This window comes from Hyperolius riggenbachi, chromosome 2 (genome assembly GCF_040937935.1).
Source record: "Hyperolius riggenbachi isolate aHypRig1 chromosome 2, aHypRig1.pri, whole genome shotgun sequence".
Lineage (NCBI taxonomy): Eukaryota > Metazoa > Chordata > Amphibia > Anura > Hyperoliidae > Hyperolius > Hyperolius riggenbachi.
The window spans coordinates 110,403,702-110,422,069 of record NC_090647.1 but is presented as its reverse complement, the minus strand read 5'-3'; the positions used below and the strand labels follow the sequence as shown (position 1 = coordinate 110,422,069).

Sequence of the window (18,368 nt, the reverse complement as noted above, 5' to 3'; positions counted from 1 at the left end):
TAGGGGTAATCCAATTAACTGTGTGCTTTTGGGATGTGGAAGGAAACCCACGCAGACACAGGGAAAACTTACAAACTCTGTGCAGATAATGCCCTGGCTGTGTTTCAAACCAGGAGCACTGTGCATCCCGTAATTATAAAGCCACCGTGCTGCTCAGTTATAACTTAATAGGAGAATTGGACCCATTGAGTGGGTAATGTACACAGCAGGTCTGTTTTTAGTACCTAAAGTGATGTAGCATGACATACGCACATGCTTATATAGAACCAGTTCTGCAGTTGGATGAAGTTGGACAGCAATGTGTTGCAGATTTTTTTACCCTTAAAACCAAAAATAACAATGAGATTACAGGAAAGCTCTATTTAAGATTCCTTCCATACATAGTTTTTTCTCGTCAGGTTATTTTACACTTCAGATTCACATTAAACAAAGGTAAAACTCCCTGGTAAAAAAAATATATATATATATATATATCTGAAATCCTGACAAACAATTCATCAGCACCCAGCAAGCTTAACTAGGGCCAGTAATTACCGTAAATGGAAGAGTCCTTTGGGAAGACACCTGAATGCTCCATTCTCCATGCTCCAGAGCATACTCCTAAATGTCCTGCAGCTCTACGCAGCTACACAAAGTATAACAGGAAAAAAAAGTGCTATACAAATGCTAGTATTTCATTTTTATGTTTGCTCAGTTGAATGGGAAAATCACTGTTCTCACCTGTTCTGAGACGCTGGGGTATTTCTATATATGCATAGGCCCTGAATAGCCAAACTGCGGTTATACTGCTGATATTAAAAGGGTACATCAACAGACATTAAAAAAAATGCACACTAACAATATGTCTCATTTATTAAATAAAATCCCATTATAACTTTTTTACTAATTGAAAGATTCAGTCCAGGCTGCCCTATGTGGCACATAAATTAATCTGGCTCCAGCAAAGTATACTGTGAAATGTACTTTAGTGTTGCAATTACATTACATCACAGAACTGAAATCTCGCGGGAACTGGCCATTGTGAGGCCAGGGTAACGTGGTATGCAGTGCATTACTAAAGAAATGCACACTTCATCTGATTACCGGGCGGTGCTACGCCAGAGTTTGGTGAATCGGGCCGAAATTGCCTATCTCTTGAGTTAATTCTCAGTTAAGGTTTGCTTTAAACATAATGGTATCTCTGGCTTGCTGTTTACAGGTTTGCAGAGCCCAGAGACTGCTCTGACGGAAGCACACAAATTGCTCAGGAGTGTTGTCCTCCTCTTACTGGGGAAAGATGTCCTCTCCACTCCAAAAGCTACCACTGAAGCACGATTTGTGGATAATGGTATGATCAACATGTTATATGAATATGCAATACTTGGGCAGAACGACTGGACTGTTTGGTATGTTTCATGCTTTTTTTCTTGTTGTTTGATCAGGTGAGAACCTTCTCCAGAAGTGGCAAGTCCTTGCTGATCTCCTAAGCTGCTCTCAGGATCTCATCAGCATGCTGAGCTGTCTTGGCAGTGTTTCTGAGGCCAAGTCATTCTGTCTGGAGGGACTGAGATTAGCCAAAACTCTGCATAGCATGCGGCAGTAAGTACCACACTCTTTGCATCACCGTTGAGGCAGCTTGGTGTGGTGTTCATAACTGAAGGCTATAAAGCTTAATTGTGAAAGGACACATTCTAAATATAACTTTTTGCCACTGCATTTTCATTTTAAAAATCTGTTATATAGTAGTTTGCCTGCAGCTGGACATAGACACAAGGTAGCTGCTGTAGACTGGCATCTTCCTGTTCAGAAACTGAGATCTTGATCCTTTGAAATGCAAGTCTACAGCATACTGTGTCAGCATAAAGACTGGCACAAGCTCTTACCCTTCTTTCCTATTATTTTACATAGAACTGAATATGCATGAGGTGTAGTAGTGTTCTATACTCCTCCCTTCTCACTGCGTTGATCAATGCCCTTTTCCACTGTAATTCCAGGAAATCTAGTTTGACTTTTATTTTTCCTACTGTGGAGGTCATACGGTCACTTCAGATTGACCCACCAGCTAAATCTACAGAGGGCAGTAAGCACGCTTTAGTGCACTGAGCTGTACATATGACTTAAGAAAAGGTTATTTTGGCTGCCATTTCGGCATCTATACTCTAATATCCACTATGGGACTTAAGCCAATGGTGGAGCACTCTCCCCAGCTCCTGATGTTGGACTATGTCTGACATGGAGCAATATGGCTGCTGCTGGCTGCACAGCCATCATATCTATTCCAACATGGCATCAGGCCCCTCTGATCAAAGTGTTGTGTGTATTGTGCAGCGGAACCAAAGTGCACGAGATGGCCCTTGCCCCTCCAGTACTGATGGACGGTTCACAACTTGGAGGTGGTGACGCCACTGGCTCATCCCATCTCAGCCCGCAGAGATCACCCACGCCCCCAATGCCTCCCTTTGTTTCTTAGTTGGTGAAAATTTGAATGTCAGGAGAGCTTTTAATGCGGTTCAGATTCTAAATGTATGGGTCTAAGGGGTGATTTTTACCCATTCAAGTGAGCTTGTTTGGATCACTTGTTAAACTTGGATCAGGTTTCCTCACCTCATACCTTTGCAAACATTGTGCAATACTCTTATGTTGAGTAAATTATCTTTATGGTCATTTTGTTATAATAGTTCCCTTGTGTGTCCTGTTAAATGTGCCTTGAGGATTATGCCAATCTTTCTCCATATAGCTGTGTGGACTTCCTAGTGAGAAAAGCAGAGCTTGAAACTCTTCGTGCTGAGACTCAGCTGTGTGAGGAGGATCTGCAGTATGTGGTGTTCCTCATGGAGTCTTGCACAGGTAACACATCCAACTTTTTTTTTTTTTTTACCAATAAAGTTTATTTAACAAAAACATGGAAATGTGTGCATGCAGTAAAGCAGGTAAACCAGCAGAGGCAACAACAAAGCAAGGGTTATATACAGTACAATATCATAAGCGTAAACAGTTGGTCAGTCATATCAATTGTGATACAAAGTATGAGGACATGAGAAGTATTGATCTTCAAGGGTGATACAGGAGTGTACAACACATCCAACGTTAACTTTGTGCTTTATACTATCCCGTTAGTCTACATAAGCCTGGCGTCAGATTAAATATTGTCTTGTTACCTAAAGTGTAGCGGAGAGGTTTTAAACCGAATCCTTTTATACTTACCTGGGCTTCCTCCAGTCCCATGCAGGCGTGGACTCTTTTGCCGCCTTCCCGAGATGCTCTTATGTCCAAAGGTCAGCTCCGGTATATTGCACGCGGCCGGACAGCATATGTGCAGTGGAGTACGACTGGCCAATTTACCGGAGCTGATCACGGGATGACTGAGTAGCCTGGGAGGACAGTGAGGGGGAGTTCACGGCCTGCATGGGGCTGAAAGAACTCCCAGGTAAGTATAAATGTTTAGGTTTTAAACCTCTCAGGTTTCCTTTAAAAAGGTTCTTAAAAAGATACTTGACTAAAGTGAGAGAAGCCTCAGGATCCTATTGAGGCTTCCCTCTGCGTCGTCTGCTTTCCCACTGCTGAGCACAGACCCCTTTCACATCGGGGTCGTGCTATTCTTCTGTGAAGTGCTTGGTGATGCATGTGCAGTAGTAGCATGGAGCTGCTTGTGCTACTGCCCAGCCATGTTGATGCCATAAGAGGAGCATGGTTCCGATGAGATTGGTGACCATCTGTTGTTGGCGATCTTCCAGGAGGCTTCACTCAGCAAAGGGACCGCAGAGCCCCGAAGGAAGCCTCAATAGGATCCTGAGGCTTCCCTCTCTTTAGCGAAGTATCTCTTTTTGTAATACACTTTAAAACATAACAGAGTTAAGTAATATTTGTTTCATCTTATCAGATTTTACTGCCAAGTCAAAGCCAAAAGAAGTGAAGATAAAAATATCTAAAGGAAAAAAGACCAACAAAACGAGGAAGACTGAAGAGAATCCTCCTAGCCCTCCAGCAGATGATTTTCTTAAGCGGGTACAATTTCAGTTTGTAGAAACCAGAGAGTTGGATAAGCCTCCTCAATCACCATCATCTGCTCCTTCTTCTGAGAAGGCCCTTCCATGCTTCCTTTCCCATATGCTGGAATGCAAATGTCCACTATGCTCTGACCTGGTCCTCTCCACACTCTGTGCTCAATGGATGGTAACTAAAGCAGAGAATGAACCTCAGAGCCGTGGAATGCTGAAATCTGCCCTCAAGCGTTGTCAGTACATATCTAAGCATTTTTCTAAAGTCCTGAAGGAGATTCTTAACGTAAAAAATCTAAACTCTGTAAGTCTTGGTATTACTGATGGGCTTATTGCTCGAGTATATCGGGCTATGGTTTGTACAAGTCGACCTCCTAGTCTTCCACAAGAAGTAATAGAAGAAAGCTTGGGCTTTGTGTCTTCACGCTCAGCTGCTTTTCCCACACATTGGAAGGCAAGCCTGTTACTAGCAAAAGCCTTGGATTCAGTTTACAAGCTTGCCACTAAACATGGAGGTTGCATTGCAGATCTCTTCATGCAAGTATGGGGCTGGAAGCCGCAAGATGGAAATGGAAAAAAAGTGAAGGACATTAGTTCCAAGAACAGCCAGAGTACTAATACTAATAAAAGAAAAGGATCCCACAAACTCTCAGTTCCAGATCTACCAGATGTCTTTTCCCATGATGAAGGTGAAGCTTTCCTCCTTCCCATGCCATTCAAGACTCCTACAGTATCTCGAAAGGACCGCCTGACAAGCCAGCCAAAGTCAGCTGTAGCATCGGTTGGCAAAAAGAGCTCAGTCACAATCTACAATGAATTGTCTCCCAAGCAAGAAGTAGAGCCAAGGGCACCACGAAGACGAAAGACTAGAGCAGTAATAAAGGTAAAAACAAACTGTAACTGATCCTTATGCCATCCTTCATGTCTTGCCAACATTTCCTTATGATCAAATACCCATGTTTCCCCTAGTGCTATAAAAGTAAAATATAAACATTGATGGCTAATACAGATGTAAATGTAATCACGGACTGCATTCATACAGAGCCAAAATATTTTTTACAATGCTTTACAGCTGGGGTGCCCATTGCGTAGATGGCAATCTACCAGTAGACCACAAAGAACTTCTGGTTAGGTCAGACAGACACTTGAGTGATCCACACCACTTCTCCTTTTTTCTGACTTGGATGAGATTAGTGTGACATGCCGTCCTGGAGTTTTGCACAGCAGTGGAGAGGATTATCATGTCACAAGGTGGTGGATCATACATGGAAAAGCATTATGTGCAATTTTGTTGCGGGGACACTTTTGCATCCAATTGCCTGGTGGCCAGTAGTAATCAATGTATTGTTGGAGTGCTGCTGTGCATGTGTGTTTTATTCGGAGTTTGCATCTGTAGGTAGAAGCCACCCGGTAGATCATATAGTCTTGGTAATTTGTCACATAGATCACAAGATGAAAAGGTATCGGCAGCCTTCTTTTACAGAAAACTCTGAACAATTCACACTCCTAACTGGCTCTCAACTAGATATACTTTGTCTGTGGTTGTCTACCAACATATTTGGGGTTTTGGGGATGTTGGTTTTTGTGCAATGTTGCTGGATAGCATACTGATAAGGCTGTTGCCTTTGATTTCAGCCTTTGACCAAGGTTTGAATCCTGACTCAAGCCAGTATGTAAAACGGGAAGGAGTCCTTGGGCAAGGCTCCCTGGTGATCCTGGTCGCCTGTAGAGCGCGGCCTAAGTTCCTGAAGTGCTTTAAGTCCACTAGGGCAGTGATCTGCAAACTTGGCTCTCCAGCTGTTAGAGAACCCGAGGTGGGTTTGAAGAATGTTATCTGCATACAGAGGCTGGATCTGCCTATACAGCCCAGCCTCTGTTGCTATCCCAAACCCCCCTAAGCTCCCCCTGCACTTTGCAATCCCTCATATATCACAGCCACGCTGCTGACACACAGCTTGTCAGAGCTGGCTGTGTTTCTCTATAGTGTCAGTCTGCTGCTCTCGCCGCCTCCTGCAGAACTCCGGACTTCCCTCCCTGCTGATTGGAGGGAAGGGACGGGGGCAGGGACCGGAGCTATGCAGGAGGCGGGGGAGCAGCCGAGACTGACAATACAGATGTAAACACAGCCTCACAGCAGGGCTGTGATTTGAGGGATTACAGAGTGCAGGGGGACCTTAGGGGGGTTTGGGATAGCAACAGAGGCTGGGCTGTATAGGCAGATCCAGCCTCTGTATGCAGATAACATTGTTTAAACACACCTCGGGTTCTCTTTAAGGAACTACACGTCCTACAATGCATTGCAGGAGTCTGACAGCCACAGTCATGATTCATGAAAAGCGAGATGTAAATGTTCTGTTTCTTAATGATCTGATCATTTGCACATTACTTATTTGGAATGATATGAAGCTGGCAAACTTACATGAAATGTGATGTAGGTAGTGGCTGGGAAAGTGAGGCGACTAGTCTGTTTAATAGACAAATCATGTAATTGTTTAACAGGGCAAGGTGGTGATTTGATAAGGCTGGATGACACAATGGTTTGGGAAATGTCTGTTCTGAGTAGTATATATTGTCAGTGAGTACTCCTCTGTAGTTGTGAGCATATTGCCTTACTAGCAGGGAGTGTTTAACCATGATCTGGAAGAAAATAAACTATAGTATTTATGCATAATTTCTGACTCTTGCATTTTGGGCTTGGCTTCTGATTTAGAAATTTGACCAGCTTTACTTCATATTGGTCCTGTTTCAGGTTGACTTTAGTGACAGTGACCTGGAAATGCCAGATAACACTGAAGCTGACCCAACTTGGAAAGCCAAGAAGAAAGCAGAGCCCACCAAAACTGCCCCCCGAAGGAAGACTTCTGCAAGAAGTTGTGCATTCTCCACTGGCTCAGAATCCGATGAGGATGATGTGTCCACTAAAACTAGGCGAGGAAGAGGCAGCACAAGAAAACCCCCAAAACAAAGCAGCACTCCAGAGATACAGAAGCGTCGTCCTGGGAAGATAGAGGTGGCACCAACAGAAGTTCTTAGGTCAATTGAGGAAGAACCTGAATGCCTATTGGACCTCAGTATTGACGATTTACGAGCCTCTGATACAGATGAACAGAAACCATTAAGAGGTAAATGCAGCAGAGTCTTGCTTATCCAGAACTGACTGGGATTAGCTGATGCCAGATATGTGGGCTTTCTGGTTGCTTGAGATGCAATGTTAAAAATAGTCCCAGCTAATACATTACTATATCCCACTCTATACACGTCAGTGTTCTCCCCAGGCTGTTTTTGCCGGGTGCTCCACCCAGCTAGTTTTAAAGAGCACCTATCTGTCATCAGCTCACCTCCTCCTATGCTGTAAGGAGAGTTTCTTACAGAAGCACCGGCCCTGCATTCTCTCATCACGCGCCACCCGGCTACTGTTTCATGCCACCTGGCTGGAAATCATTTCTGGGGAGAACGCTGCACGTACCATGAACTCTGTATTAAATGTTAAAATACAGTAAAAGAAAGTATATTAGCCTTGGGGGAGCTGAGGAACCAAGTCTTTATGCAAAGCCCATAAACGGCCTAAGAAGTTGCCCTTCACCATTGTGAATACTGCCAGTTATTTGTGCTGGTTGGTTGAGACTTCTGGTTAGTGGAGTTCCAGATAACCAGGACTCAGTGTAATAAGCATTTGCTACAAAAAGAAAACCTGAAAATCCTCATGGGTTTATAAATGAAACGCAGCATTGTTCGGATGTATGGCTCTTTAATATTGAAGTAAAAAATCTTGTGCTTTCACAGGCATGAGAGAGGGCGATGTTGTCCTACAGTTAATGAATAGTTGGCACATCATTTACAGCCTGTTCAGTCTGAACTGTGTAAAGCCCCAACTGCTGTGTGTGTGGTATTTAGTAATCATTTATAATTATTTCTTACAGTATCTGTTAGGTAAAAATGCAGTTTTGTGAAAGTATTTTCTATGTCCTTTATGTACAACAGCTCGTAAACAGCCAAAGTCCTCAAAGGAAAAAGCAGTAGAGTGTGAAGTACTGAGAAGAGATGTTGGACTGGAAACAGATCTTTGGACTGCTGAAGCAGCAACACAGGAAGCTGGACCAAATATCTTCAATATGAAAGGACTCTCATCCTCACTGCCTGCTATATTCAGTAAGCTGTTGACTTGTATTGTTTTTAACTGGAAAATTGCATATTCTAATTTCTGTTGTAAAATTGGGATGGTTTAGAACAGGCTTCTTCAGCCAGGGTCCCTGTCCCTTGAAGACCCTGCAGGAGTTCCCTGGCATTTTTCCCTCCGATGAGAGGACTTGCGAGGGGGTGCTGGCTTGGCAGGCAGGGTAAGAACGTTTCAGATGTATACCTATGGCTCTTCTGTGTTCTTCTCTCCCATTACCGGCCCAGCCTGAGTTTAATCCACTCTACTTGTTCTTCATTGGCACAATGGCCATGTGACTGTTGTGCTGAGGTAACGAACAAGTGGGTAGTAGGCCACAGTGGACTACTACATTGTGTAATAAGGCATAGACTAATGGGGAACACTGAAATGTAAGTTGGTACTAAAAGGAACATGGTAAAAAAAACACAGTACTAGAGAGGCAGTATTATGAAGGGCACTAGAACAGCAGTAGTTCAGTAGGGAGCACTATTATAGAAGAGGACTATAAAAATGGCAGCACTATAGTTGTACAATAAGCTCTATAACTCAGGGTATCCTAAAATCTAAAGCACACTGATGGGGGGTATGAAATATGCACTCTGTAGAAAGAAACTGGAACAGGGCTTAATAAGGGGGCTTTTTCAGCTCAAAGTAGACCTGAACTGAATCACACACCTGACAAGCAAAGGGCTTTGTTTTGTTTTTCTATTCGATGCAAGTACAGCAGTGACATCTAACCATATTCACATTCCCAAGAGAGAGTGATTGTAAGCAGAAACTTTTTTTTTTTTGTTCATAAATATCTGGGTCCTCTCAGTGATTCACACAGCCTGCGCTAGTTAGTACAGTATGTGCAAAGAAAAGGGACTAGGACCAGGGAAGTTCAGTGAAAGCTATAGCATACACATGGATTCTGTGTTCTGGTTGCCATGTGTGGTACTGTGGAAGCAGGTACTGAGCTTGCACAGGCCATTTCTCCTCTGCGCTTTGTCCTATGTACACTCCAGGACTGGTCAGTGCTGTCCGTTCCCTGTACTTACAGGAAAAGCAAGTTGGCATTCGTTTAATTATTTGCACTGGGAGTTATCTTCCATAGGATTTTAGACTTTATTGTAGACTAAATGGGTCCAAATCCACATCCTCTACAGAAAGGCACTGCTCTGAGATGCTGTAGCTGCAATATCGGTGCCATCCTCCTGACCCAAACATATCCAAGTAAGGAAAAGGTACAGGTCCTTTTTTTCAGATCCTTCTCTATCCAAAAATACCTCAGTTGTTCTCATATGATCTATGAGAAAGCAGGCAGGGCAGAATCAAACAGTAAATCATTCCTCTGAATAGTGACAGAGAAGTGGAACCTAACTACATGGTATAGCTCTAGCCAGATATCAACAGAAATTGTTACAAACAGCTGATAAACAAGGCATTTTTCCCACACAAGCTATGATGAGACTTCTGAATTTTTTTTTATTTTATTTTTTTACAATAGTAGTTATGTAGTGCCCTAACTTTCAGAACTGAGTAGACTGGACTGTAGTCAATGAAAGCAATCAAGTAAGGGGATTCCTCTGAATAGGGATGGTCAATGAGATGCAAATATTTTTTGCGAGTTGAAGGGTTATGCAAATTTATGCAGCTTGAAAATGGACTAATCGAATTTTACCTCAGCAGGAATTGATTGGTTAATTTTCAAGCTGCATAGATTTACATACAAATTTTCATTATGCTGCATCAAATCGAAATTTTGCTTCTCATTAACTATCCTACCTCTGAATATGAATGTATGTGGGGCAGGAGCATATTTTGTACTTTGTCCAGCTTCGTTTTAGCAGGGCTTGTATCTTGATGTCGCCTGTAGCCCCAGTGATCAATATGAGAAACACAATCCTACTTTTTCTGTTGCCTTTTCAGGTGCCTCTGATCTGGAGCCTGTCTGTGCCTTACTCAAAGAAGCGCTGGAGTGTATATCTCATTTTCCTCCAAGTCTCCTGTATGCAAGGCTTTGCCAGCTTCTTGCACTGTGTTCTGGAGGACTGGACCCTTTTATGACGGCTGCTTTGGTTAGCGAATCAGTTTCAGTCACGCTAAGACACCAGCTGCTCAGTGACATCCATCGGAAGCTGAGGTCAGTGATGTTTTAATGGTCACTCATTCGCAAGTTTTGTTGACCTTTTTATGTAAAGAAACAAGAATGAATAAATCTGTATTATTTTACCTCTTCTGGATGCCAATGATTGAAATCTACGCTCTGTTAGTTGTCTTTGAACCCTGCCACAGCGTAGATTTCAGTCTCCAGGTGCCGCAAGCTCCCACCACTTTGTTCCAATAACAGCTGAGCTCCTTGCCTCTCATGACCACTAAGAAAAAAGGCTCAATTAAAGTGGCCAGAGCCTAATAGTCCTGAAAAGGTTAAAGTAAACCTGTTATGTTTATAATGTTTTGAGGAATTAAAAGTAAGCTTGCAGGGGTTTTAGTTCCTGCACATAGCTTTTTAGATCTTTCTGCACTACATGGAAGATTCTGTATCCAGCGGCCCCATCCCTGACTCTGAACGGATTCCCATGTAACACACATACAGAAAAGTTCTCAGATCTCTTCCAAGGAGCAAACTCTGTAATGGACTAGCATAATCTTTATTCATCTGGGGCTATTGCAGGTTGATTCGGCATATATAAATAGCAATTTATAAGTGTGTGCAAGTTCACTTCAACATTATGCATAGAATTCCAGAACTGTAGACTGAATTCATGTAGATATAACATTTAGCCACCAACAAGCTTAAGAAATTGGTACAACATGGCTTCTCTTGCATGATTTTGTTTGAAAGTGTATGAAAGACAGAACTTTCTCTGATCCATTGCTGTGAAAATTTCGAATGGCTGTAGATTTTCCTTGGCCAAAAATTTATGATCACAATCCATTTTCTTTCCCCAGGAAACTGAAGAAGGAGGGCTCAGGGGATGTGTCTGATAAGTTGCAGTGTTTGCGTTTCAGCGAGCTGAAGGACCCGAAAATTCAATACCTGGTCCAACTTGAGGCTCTCTTCCAGTTCCCAAAGCAGTCAGTGGAAGCGCAATCCCTCAAGGAGCAGCTTCAGCAGATTCCAGAAAGTATGTTTGTAACAAGTGATACTGATTGTTGTACTGTGTAGGCTGCAGCTCATACATGAATGTATGCTGTTTGTCTTATAGACACAGCAGTGTGCATACTCACCCTAGCTGATTCCCAGCAAAGAAGTCCTGGAGATACGCTACTACTGTGCAGACTGGAAAAAGGAAATTCACCAGTTAATGTTCATATACCAGCAGCCCAGCTGAAGGTAAGATGAGCTTATTTGTGGGGGACATAACAAGATTTTGGAAGCTAAAATAAGCCTGAGGCAAGAAAAATCTTTAAATGCAGCCCTGTTATCTTTTAAAGAATTATTTCGTTTACTTTGTGAACCACTTGTATGTTATGAGAAACTGGTGCAGTGTGACGTTTTTTACTGGACTTGTGTTCTGATTTATAGGTTCCACTGAGCTCCGCCCTACACGAGTTTGATGACATTTTGAAACAGCAGAAAGCTGTAAATGATTTAACAGATAAAAGGGAATGGTGGGAAGGCCGTAGCGCTCTGGATAGCCGCATGAAGGTGAGAACAGTGTTGTGTTTTCTGTAGTAGCCATTGAGGTGTCGTCTCAAGGGTGTAAAATTTAATCTGTATAGTAAGATTGTGTAGAAATTTTCCAGAAACCTTACAGCTCCTGTACTGACCTTAGACAGGGATGGAGATATATATATATGTGTACATACACCATATAGCATTTTAAATTGGTGACAGCTGTGAAAAATGCTCAAGTAGCTTTCAGAGTTTGTGTGCCTTCAATAAGGAGACATAATTGCACTTGGTCTCAGTAAAGACACATGTTTAGTTTGCTGAACTTGCCTAATGTTCCAGCTGCTGTAGAGCTTTACCTCCTTAGCAGTAATCTCGAGTCAGGCTCGGGACAGATATCCGCAGCTCAGAGCGGTAATCCCGTGCCGGAGTTGTATGCAGGAGCTGCTGCAGATCTCTCTTTGGTATATTTTCTAAAAGCTTCTGAAAAACTTGCACTGCTTTTAAACTCTAAATCTGGGCTGGGGTTTTCCGTCTGGTTCGTCATTCACAATTATTGCATGCCATTACCGCCGCGCTCCCAGACGAGCATGTTGGCCCGAGATTTTCTAGCCTGTCCTATCGATGCATGCGACCAATTTTATCCCGACATTGTCAATTGGGCATGCTCTTTTGGCGGCAACTATTTTCGTCAAATTTGATCATTCTCAAATCTGATGGTCGACCAGCCGCCAAGTCTACAGATGTATGGGCCACCTTTACAGCTGCTTCACAGGTAAAAAAAAAAGTGTTAAATAACAAAGGCATAACATTGCTTAGTACATATTGAAATTCTGTCATCTACAGGATTTAATTCAGTCACTTGAAGAACAAGTGTTAGGATGTTGGAAAGCTCTCCTGTCACCGCCATGCTCAGCTTCCGCTGTCGAAGAAGAAGCCAAAGTGCTCTCCAAGGCTCTTATGCTTTGTGGTTGGAGAAGATCAGATCCAACACTTCTCAAGGTAAGCTAAGGCCAAGTACATTTGGGTAACTCTACTGAACTAAGTCCCATCACCTCTCTAGAGGCTGCAGTGTGCACAGCAACATGTACAGGAGGATCTTCATTTATTTATGGAGTAGAACAGATCCAGCACTTCTGAAGGTAAGCTTAAGGACCAAGTACACAGGGGTAACTCCACAGCTGCATCATGGCCCATCACTGCCAGCTCCTATACATTATACAGGATTAATGACATATAAGAAGTGCAACTCAACTTTTAGCATTGCTACTGGACTTCCAAAGTTAATAACAAGGGTTATAAACCACTGAAAGCTTGCATATAAATTTGTTTCAGCATACCTCAGTTTGAAATAAAAAGAACAGAGACAAGAGACATACCGGTATCTCTAAATATAATGTATTCTTGTGATAATTATAATATACAAAGAATATACAAACATTTCATATAAGAAAACTATGATTTAGATGCCAATTGCTAAAATATCTGCTAATATATTCTTAGAACGACCACCAAAAATGTATACAGTACATACCAGTTTCTAGAAGCCGTATAGCAGAGCAAAAGCATAAAGCAATATGTTCCCTAGCCTCTATATTGTTTAAAGCATGGGTGCCCACACTTTTTTGACTTTTAAAATTCCTGAGTTCAAGAGATCTACCAATATTTAAAATAGCCAGGTATAGCTGCCCTTAAAATAGGTAGCTAGGCATAGGTGCCCCCCATATAGATAGCTAGGCATAGGTGCCCCCATATAGATAGCTAGGCATAGGTGCCCCCCATATAGATAGCTAGGCATAGGTGCCCCCATATAGATAGCTAGGCATAGGTGCCCCCCCCATATAGATAGCTAGGCATAGGTGCCCCCCATATAGATAGCTAGGCATAGGTGCCCCCCATATAGATAGCTAGGCATAGGTGCCCTCCATATAGATAGCTAGGCACAGGTGCCCTACTATATAGCTAGCTAGGCATAGGTGCCCCCCTATATAGCTAGCTAGGCATAGGTGCCCCCTATATAGCTAGCTAGGCATAGGTGCCCCCCCATATAGCTAGCTAGGCATAGGTGCCCCCCCATATAGCTAGCTAGGCATAGGTGCCATCCTATATAGCTAGCTAGGCATAGGTGCCCCCCTATATAGCTAGCTAGGCATAGGTGCCCCCCTATATAGCTAGCTAGGCACAGGTGCCCCCCTATATAGCTAGCTAGGCATAGGTGCCCCCCTATATAGCTAGCTAGGCATAGGTGCTCCCCCCCCCCCACATTTAGATAGCTAGGCATACGTGCCTCCCATAAAGGTAGTTAAGCATAGATGCCCCCTCCCTCCACCAGGCGCCGCTCTCCTCCACCCCCCTTCACTGACCCTGCATGCCCGGAGGAGAATGCAGCACTGAGACATCTGATAGCGGCGACCAGCGGTGGAGAGGAGAGTGGAGGGTAATGGTGTGTATACAGGCAAAGCACTTCCTGTATACACGTCCTTACCCACCGCTCTCCTCTGCACTGCGGCTTGTCGCTAATCAGATGTCTCAGTGCTGCAAGGCAGCGGGTATCCTGACAACATATTGAGGACTCGAGCGGCAGACAAAGAGGAAGGGGGAGGACTGGGGAGGAAGGAGGTGGGCAGGCCGCAGCTCTCCCTTTGCCTCTCCCTATTGGCTGTGTGCTGCTCTGCTTAGGGCAGCAGAGCAGCACAATCAGACGGTACGCCGGCGCTGCATAGTCAGCATCTGGCGTACTATTTTAAAATGCCGACGCAATCTACTCAGCAGTCCTTCGCGATCTACTGGTAGATCAACACATCGGGCAGCCCTGGTTTAAAGAAACTAGCTCCACCTTGCTGATTAACATATGCGTATGTAACAAATTACATCTTCAGAAAAATGTTTCTGAAACCAATCTGCTTTTACTTTCACTTCTATCCATGAATCATACTAGGAGAGCCTTCCAGCTATGAGCAAAAACTTTTTCTTGCCAGAATATTTCAGCTATGATTGAGTCATTTACAGCATGAGAAAACCTTAAAGTTCACACCGTATACAGGAACTGATTTAACAATAATTTGAGACCTTGACTAAAAAGGAAAGTCATAAGAGAACAAATAATGAAAAATAAAGAATACAATGGCCTCAATTCACTAAGCTTATCTCCTGCCTTTAATAACGTTTCTAGAGTTGTTACCATGGTGATAAGGCATGTAGTATTCAGGAAACATTTTACCTCAGGCAAACCTAAAATTAACTCTTCTGTCTTTAAGTTAACTCTCCAATCCTTAAAATAACTCCAGATTTAAAGACCGGCTGTTAATTAACTGCGTGTGAAATTAACTACAGAGGAGGTAAATTAAGGAATGAAGAGATAAGATAACTCTCACTGTGTGGAGGTAAGTTTTATCTTGCCTTATCTCCAGCATGATCTTAGTGAATTGAGGCCATTGTGTTTGACATCACCTCTGGCTGCATGTCACAGCAACATGTACAGCAGGATCTTCATTTATTTCAGGGCTGTGTTCCAAGTGAAATGTGTGTGTATATCACATTTTGCATAAAGTAATGGTTTCCCAATGAAAATCCTAGTTTTTACTATTGCTTGTCTTGCATTTGCATATTTCACCCTCTCAAAGTGAACCTGAGGTGAGAGAGATATGGAGGCTGACCTATTTCTTTTTAAACAATGCACATTGCCTGGCTGTCCTGCTGATCATCTGTCACTAATACTTTTAGCCATAGACCCTGAACAAGCATGCCAATCACATGCTTGTTTCAGGTCTGTGATTAAGACACTACTGCAGCCAGAAAAATCAGCAGGACTGTGAGGCATCTGGTACTTTGTAAAAGGAAATAAATGTGGGAGCCTCCACAAGCCTCTCACCTCTACTTTCCTTTATGAAACTGAGCACCTGGATAAGGGAGGTTCGTAATGGTGCGCTGTTGAAGTGAGCGTCATTACTTACCTACAGGGTGCTGCTCCTCTGCCTCCCTATCCCCCACCCCAACTGTATGGCATCTGCCATCTTCTGCAGGAGAGACCGCGGCTGTGCCACATTTGGAAGTTCTCGGTGAAGTATATTGTGGATGTGAGTATATTTCTATGGCAGATCCCAAATAGACGGGGGCCAGAGGAGCAGCACCCTGTAGGTAAGTAATGACTCTTCCCTCACCCTATTACACTCTATTATGAACCTTAAAAATGTTTATCTCCAGGTTGACTTTGAAGGTAAGTTTCTGCACAGCTGTTGGTTCAAGGAGTTCAGTTCAGGCCAAGCGTAGTATTAAACCACAAGCATGTCGTTAAAGTTTTACAAGATTTAAACAATAGCTTCTTATTGGAGTCATTGGAAACCACCATAATTCCACATGCATGTGAATAAGACCTGCCTACATAAAGGTTACCAGCATCAATCACATTGCAGATGAGACTGTACTGAGAAGCCCTAAAAATATGCCAGCCCAGGTTAGTTCTCAAAGTAACAGCTCTCAGTGAACCATTCTCAAACCCGGTAAAGCATTGTAAGCAGGGCAGGATTTACCATAAGGCACTGTAGGCACATGCCTACAGGCGCTTGATGATGAAAAGGCGGCTCACTCTCTCCCCAAGTACCTCCCTCTTACTCTATGTAGAGTCCCGAAGAGTGTAAAAGAGGTTACTCACCCTGCTCTCGGCATTCCACTGACTTCATCGGCCTTCAGTCAAGGGCACCTCTAGCTACTTAATACTGAGGTTCCTCTAACTTCCTAATACTTCGGGGCACCTCTGACTACTTAATATTGAGGGTATTTCTGAATACCTAATACTAAGGGGCATCTGCAGCTATGACAGGCAAGGGAAGTAAGGAAGAAGTGACAGCTGGGACAGCCAGCACACTTGCAGTGTGGTTCAGTGGGGTTTGTAGGCAAAATCTAAGGTGCCAGGACATCTGTGCCTATAGACTCCTGTGTGGTAAATCCGGGGCTATCGGATTTTACGGTCATGTAAACGTAACCACTTGCTGACTGCGTCACGCCGATGGGCGGGGACGAAGCGGCAGCCCCATAAGGTCCTTGGGGCGGGGTTTGCAGGAGATCACGTGTGCGCGCGCATCCCTGCTTGGATGGCGGAGCATAGCTCCGCCTTCAGTCTCCCAGTGGCGATCGCCGCTAGGGACTGTTACACGGCGAAACCGCCGTCTAATTACCCTGTACAGCACTGCAAACGAAGGTAGCGCTGTACTGGGGACTGCCGTGTAACACGACTGTCCCCTCCAGAGGCAGGGAAGTGATTGGCTGACATAGGCTGAAGCCTATGACAGCCAATCACGCTGATTGGCTGGTGGGGGAGTACAAAAAAAAGGCATATTTAGAAATGAATGAAACAAATAAATATTTCTTAAAAATAAACAAACATTGGGGGAGCGATCAGACCCCACCAGCAGAGAGTTCTGTTGGTGGAGAGAAAAGGGGGGGGGGGGGGGGGGGGTCACGTGTGTGCTGAGTTGGATGGCCCTGCAGCGAGGCCTTAAAGCTGCAGTGGCCTAATTGGAGAAAAATGGCTTGGTCTTTAACACTGTTTAAGAGGTTAAACACATGTAAATTGAGGAAATCCAGGCGTCAATGTATTTGCAACATTTTCCTCTAGTGACAGTGTAATTAAAGCTTGTCTGTGTTCTTCAGCAGTGACACTGGTAGTGACGGTCACAGCTGCAGTCACTAGTTTGACATTGGGCGGTGCTAATTTGCCATGAGAATAAATTGGACTCCACAGTGTGGTATAGCATTCTGCCATTACAACCCTGAAGTCCCAGGCTTGTATGGTCTACCCTTATTTATGAAAGTTTCTTTAGGATGCTCTGGTTTCCTTCCACAGCTTAAAAACACATTGGTAGGTAAATGGCTTACTGAGGGACAGTGTTGAGTATCCTTTTGCTGTTGCCTGTAACGTGCTGTAGAAAATGCCTGCACTATGGAAGTGTGTGAAGTAAAGTGGAGCTGAACTCTTGCACAGGACACAAGGAACACAGAGAAATGCAACCTGTGTCAATTTAGAGAGAAGTCTGTCTAATCCCCCTCATCTTCAAGTAATCACAATGTGTAATTTGATCGCTCAGCTGTGTCAGCACAGAAATTCAGCAGTGCTTGGTAGATACAGCTAATATGTAAACACTGGATGTTAAGCCTTTATCTGCTTCCATGAAAGCAGGAAGTAAACGCTGCAGATTTATTGCAGGAGTTCTGTAAGCTGTAACAGATTTTTTTTTTCTTTAAAGGTTATTACCGGGATAATTTTGCTTCTCTTTTAGAGCAGAGAGGAAGTTCTGAGTTGAGGTCTGCTTTAAACCCAACCCAATGATGTGTTCTGTTGCTGTCCTTTTTTTTTTTTTTTTTTTTTTCCTCTTAGGCAATCCTGGGAAGTTGCCACCATTTGACTGGCCAGCATATTCAGTCTTTTGCTCAGGGATTCGCTACCTCAAAGCCAGAACAGGCACAGGAACTTCTCCAGAAATCTGTTGACAGGCTGAAAACTAAAACTGAACATACAAAGGGACACGTTGTACTTATACTGGACAAGGTGAGGATCCAAACATGCTGACTCTAAACAAAACTAAAGTTAAAACAAAGTGGATGAAATTGGCTGTTCATGTGGCTGCAGGCTTAAATTGTG

The 18,368-nt window shown here is 43.5% G+C and overlaps 1 protein-coding gene across 2 annotated transcripts in view; it reads left to right on the top strand.

The window, feature by feature from the left end:
* The window catches only part of ESPL1 (extra spindle pole bodies like 1, separase), a 55,643-nt gene that overhangs the window by 25,895 nt on the left and 11,380 nt on the right, over positions 1-18,368 (top strand). For both annotated transcript variants that reach the window (XM_068267196.1, XM_068267197.1), the window contains exons 15-26: positions 1,199-1,327; positions 1,422-1,578; positions 2,717-2,826; positions 3,860-4,860; positions 6,727-7,099; positions 7,959-8,126; positions 10,045-10,258; positions 11,068-11,243; positions 11,325-11,452; positions 11,645-11,767; positions 12,578-12,733; positions 18,105-18,275. In XM_068267196.1, the coding sequence (XP_068123297.1) occupies positions 1,199-1,327; positions 1,422-1,578; positions 2,717-2,826; positions 3,860-4,860; positions 6,727-7,099; positions 7,959-8,126; positions 10,045-10,258; positions 11,068-11,243; positions 11,325-11,452; positions 11,645-11,767; positions 12,578-12,733; positions 18,105-18,275 (2,906 nt within the window). The remainder of the gene's footprint in view (positions 1-1,198; positions 1,328-1,421; positions 1,579-2,716; positions 2,827-3,859; positions 4,861-6,726; positions 7,100-7,958; positions 8,127-10,044; positions 10,259-11,067; positions 11,244-11,324; positions 11,453-11,644; positions 11,768-12,577; positions 12,734-18,104; positions 18,276-18,368) is intronic.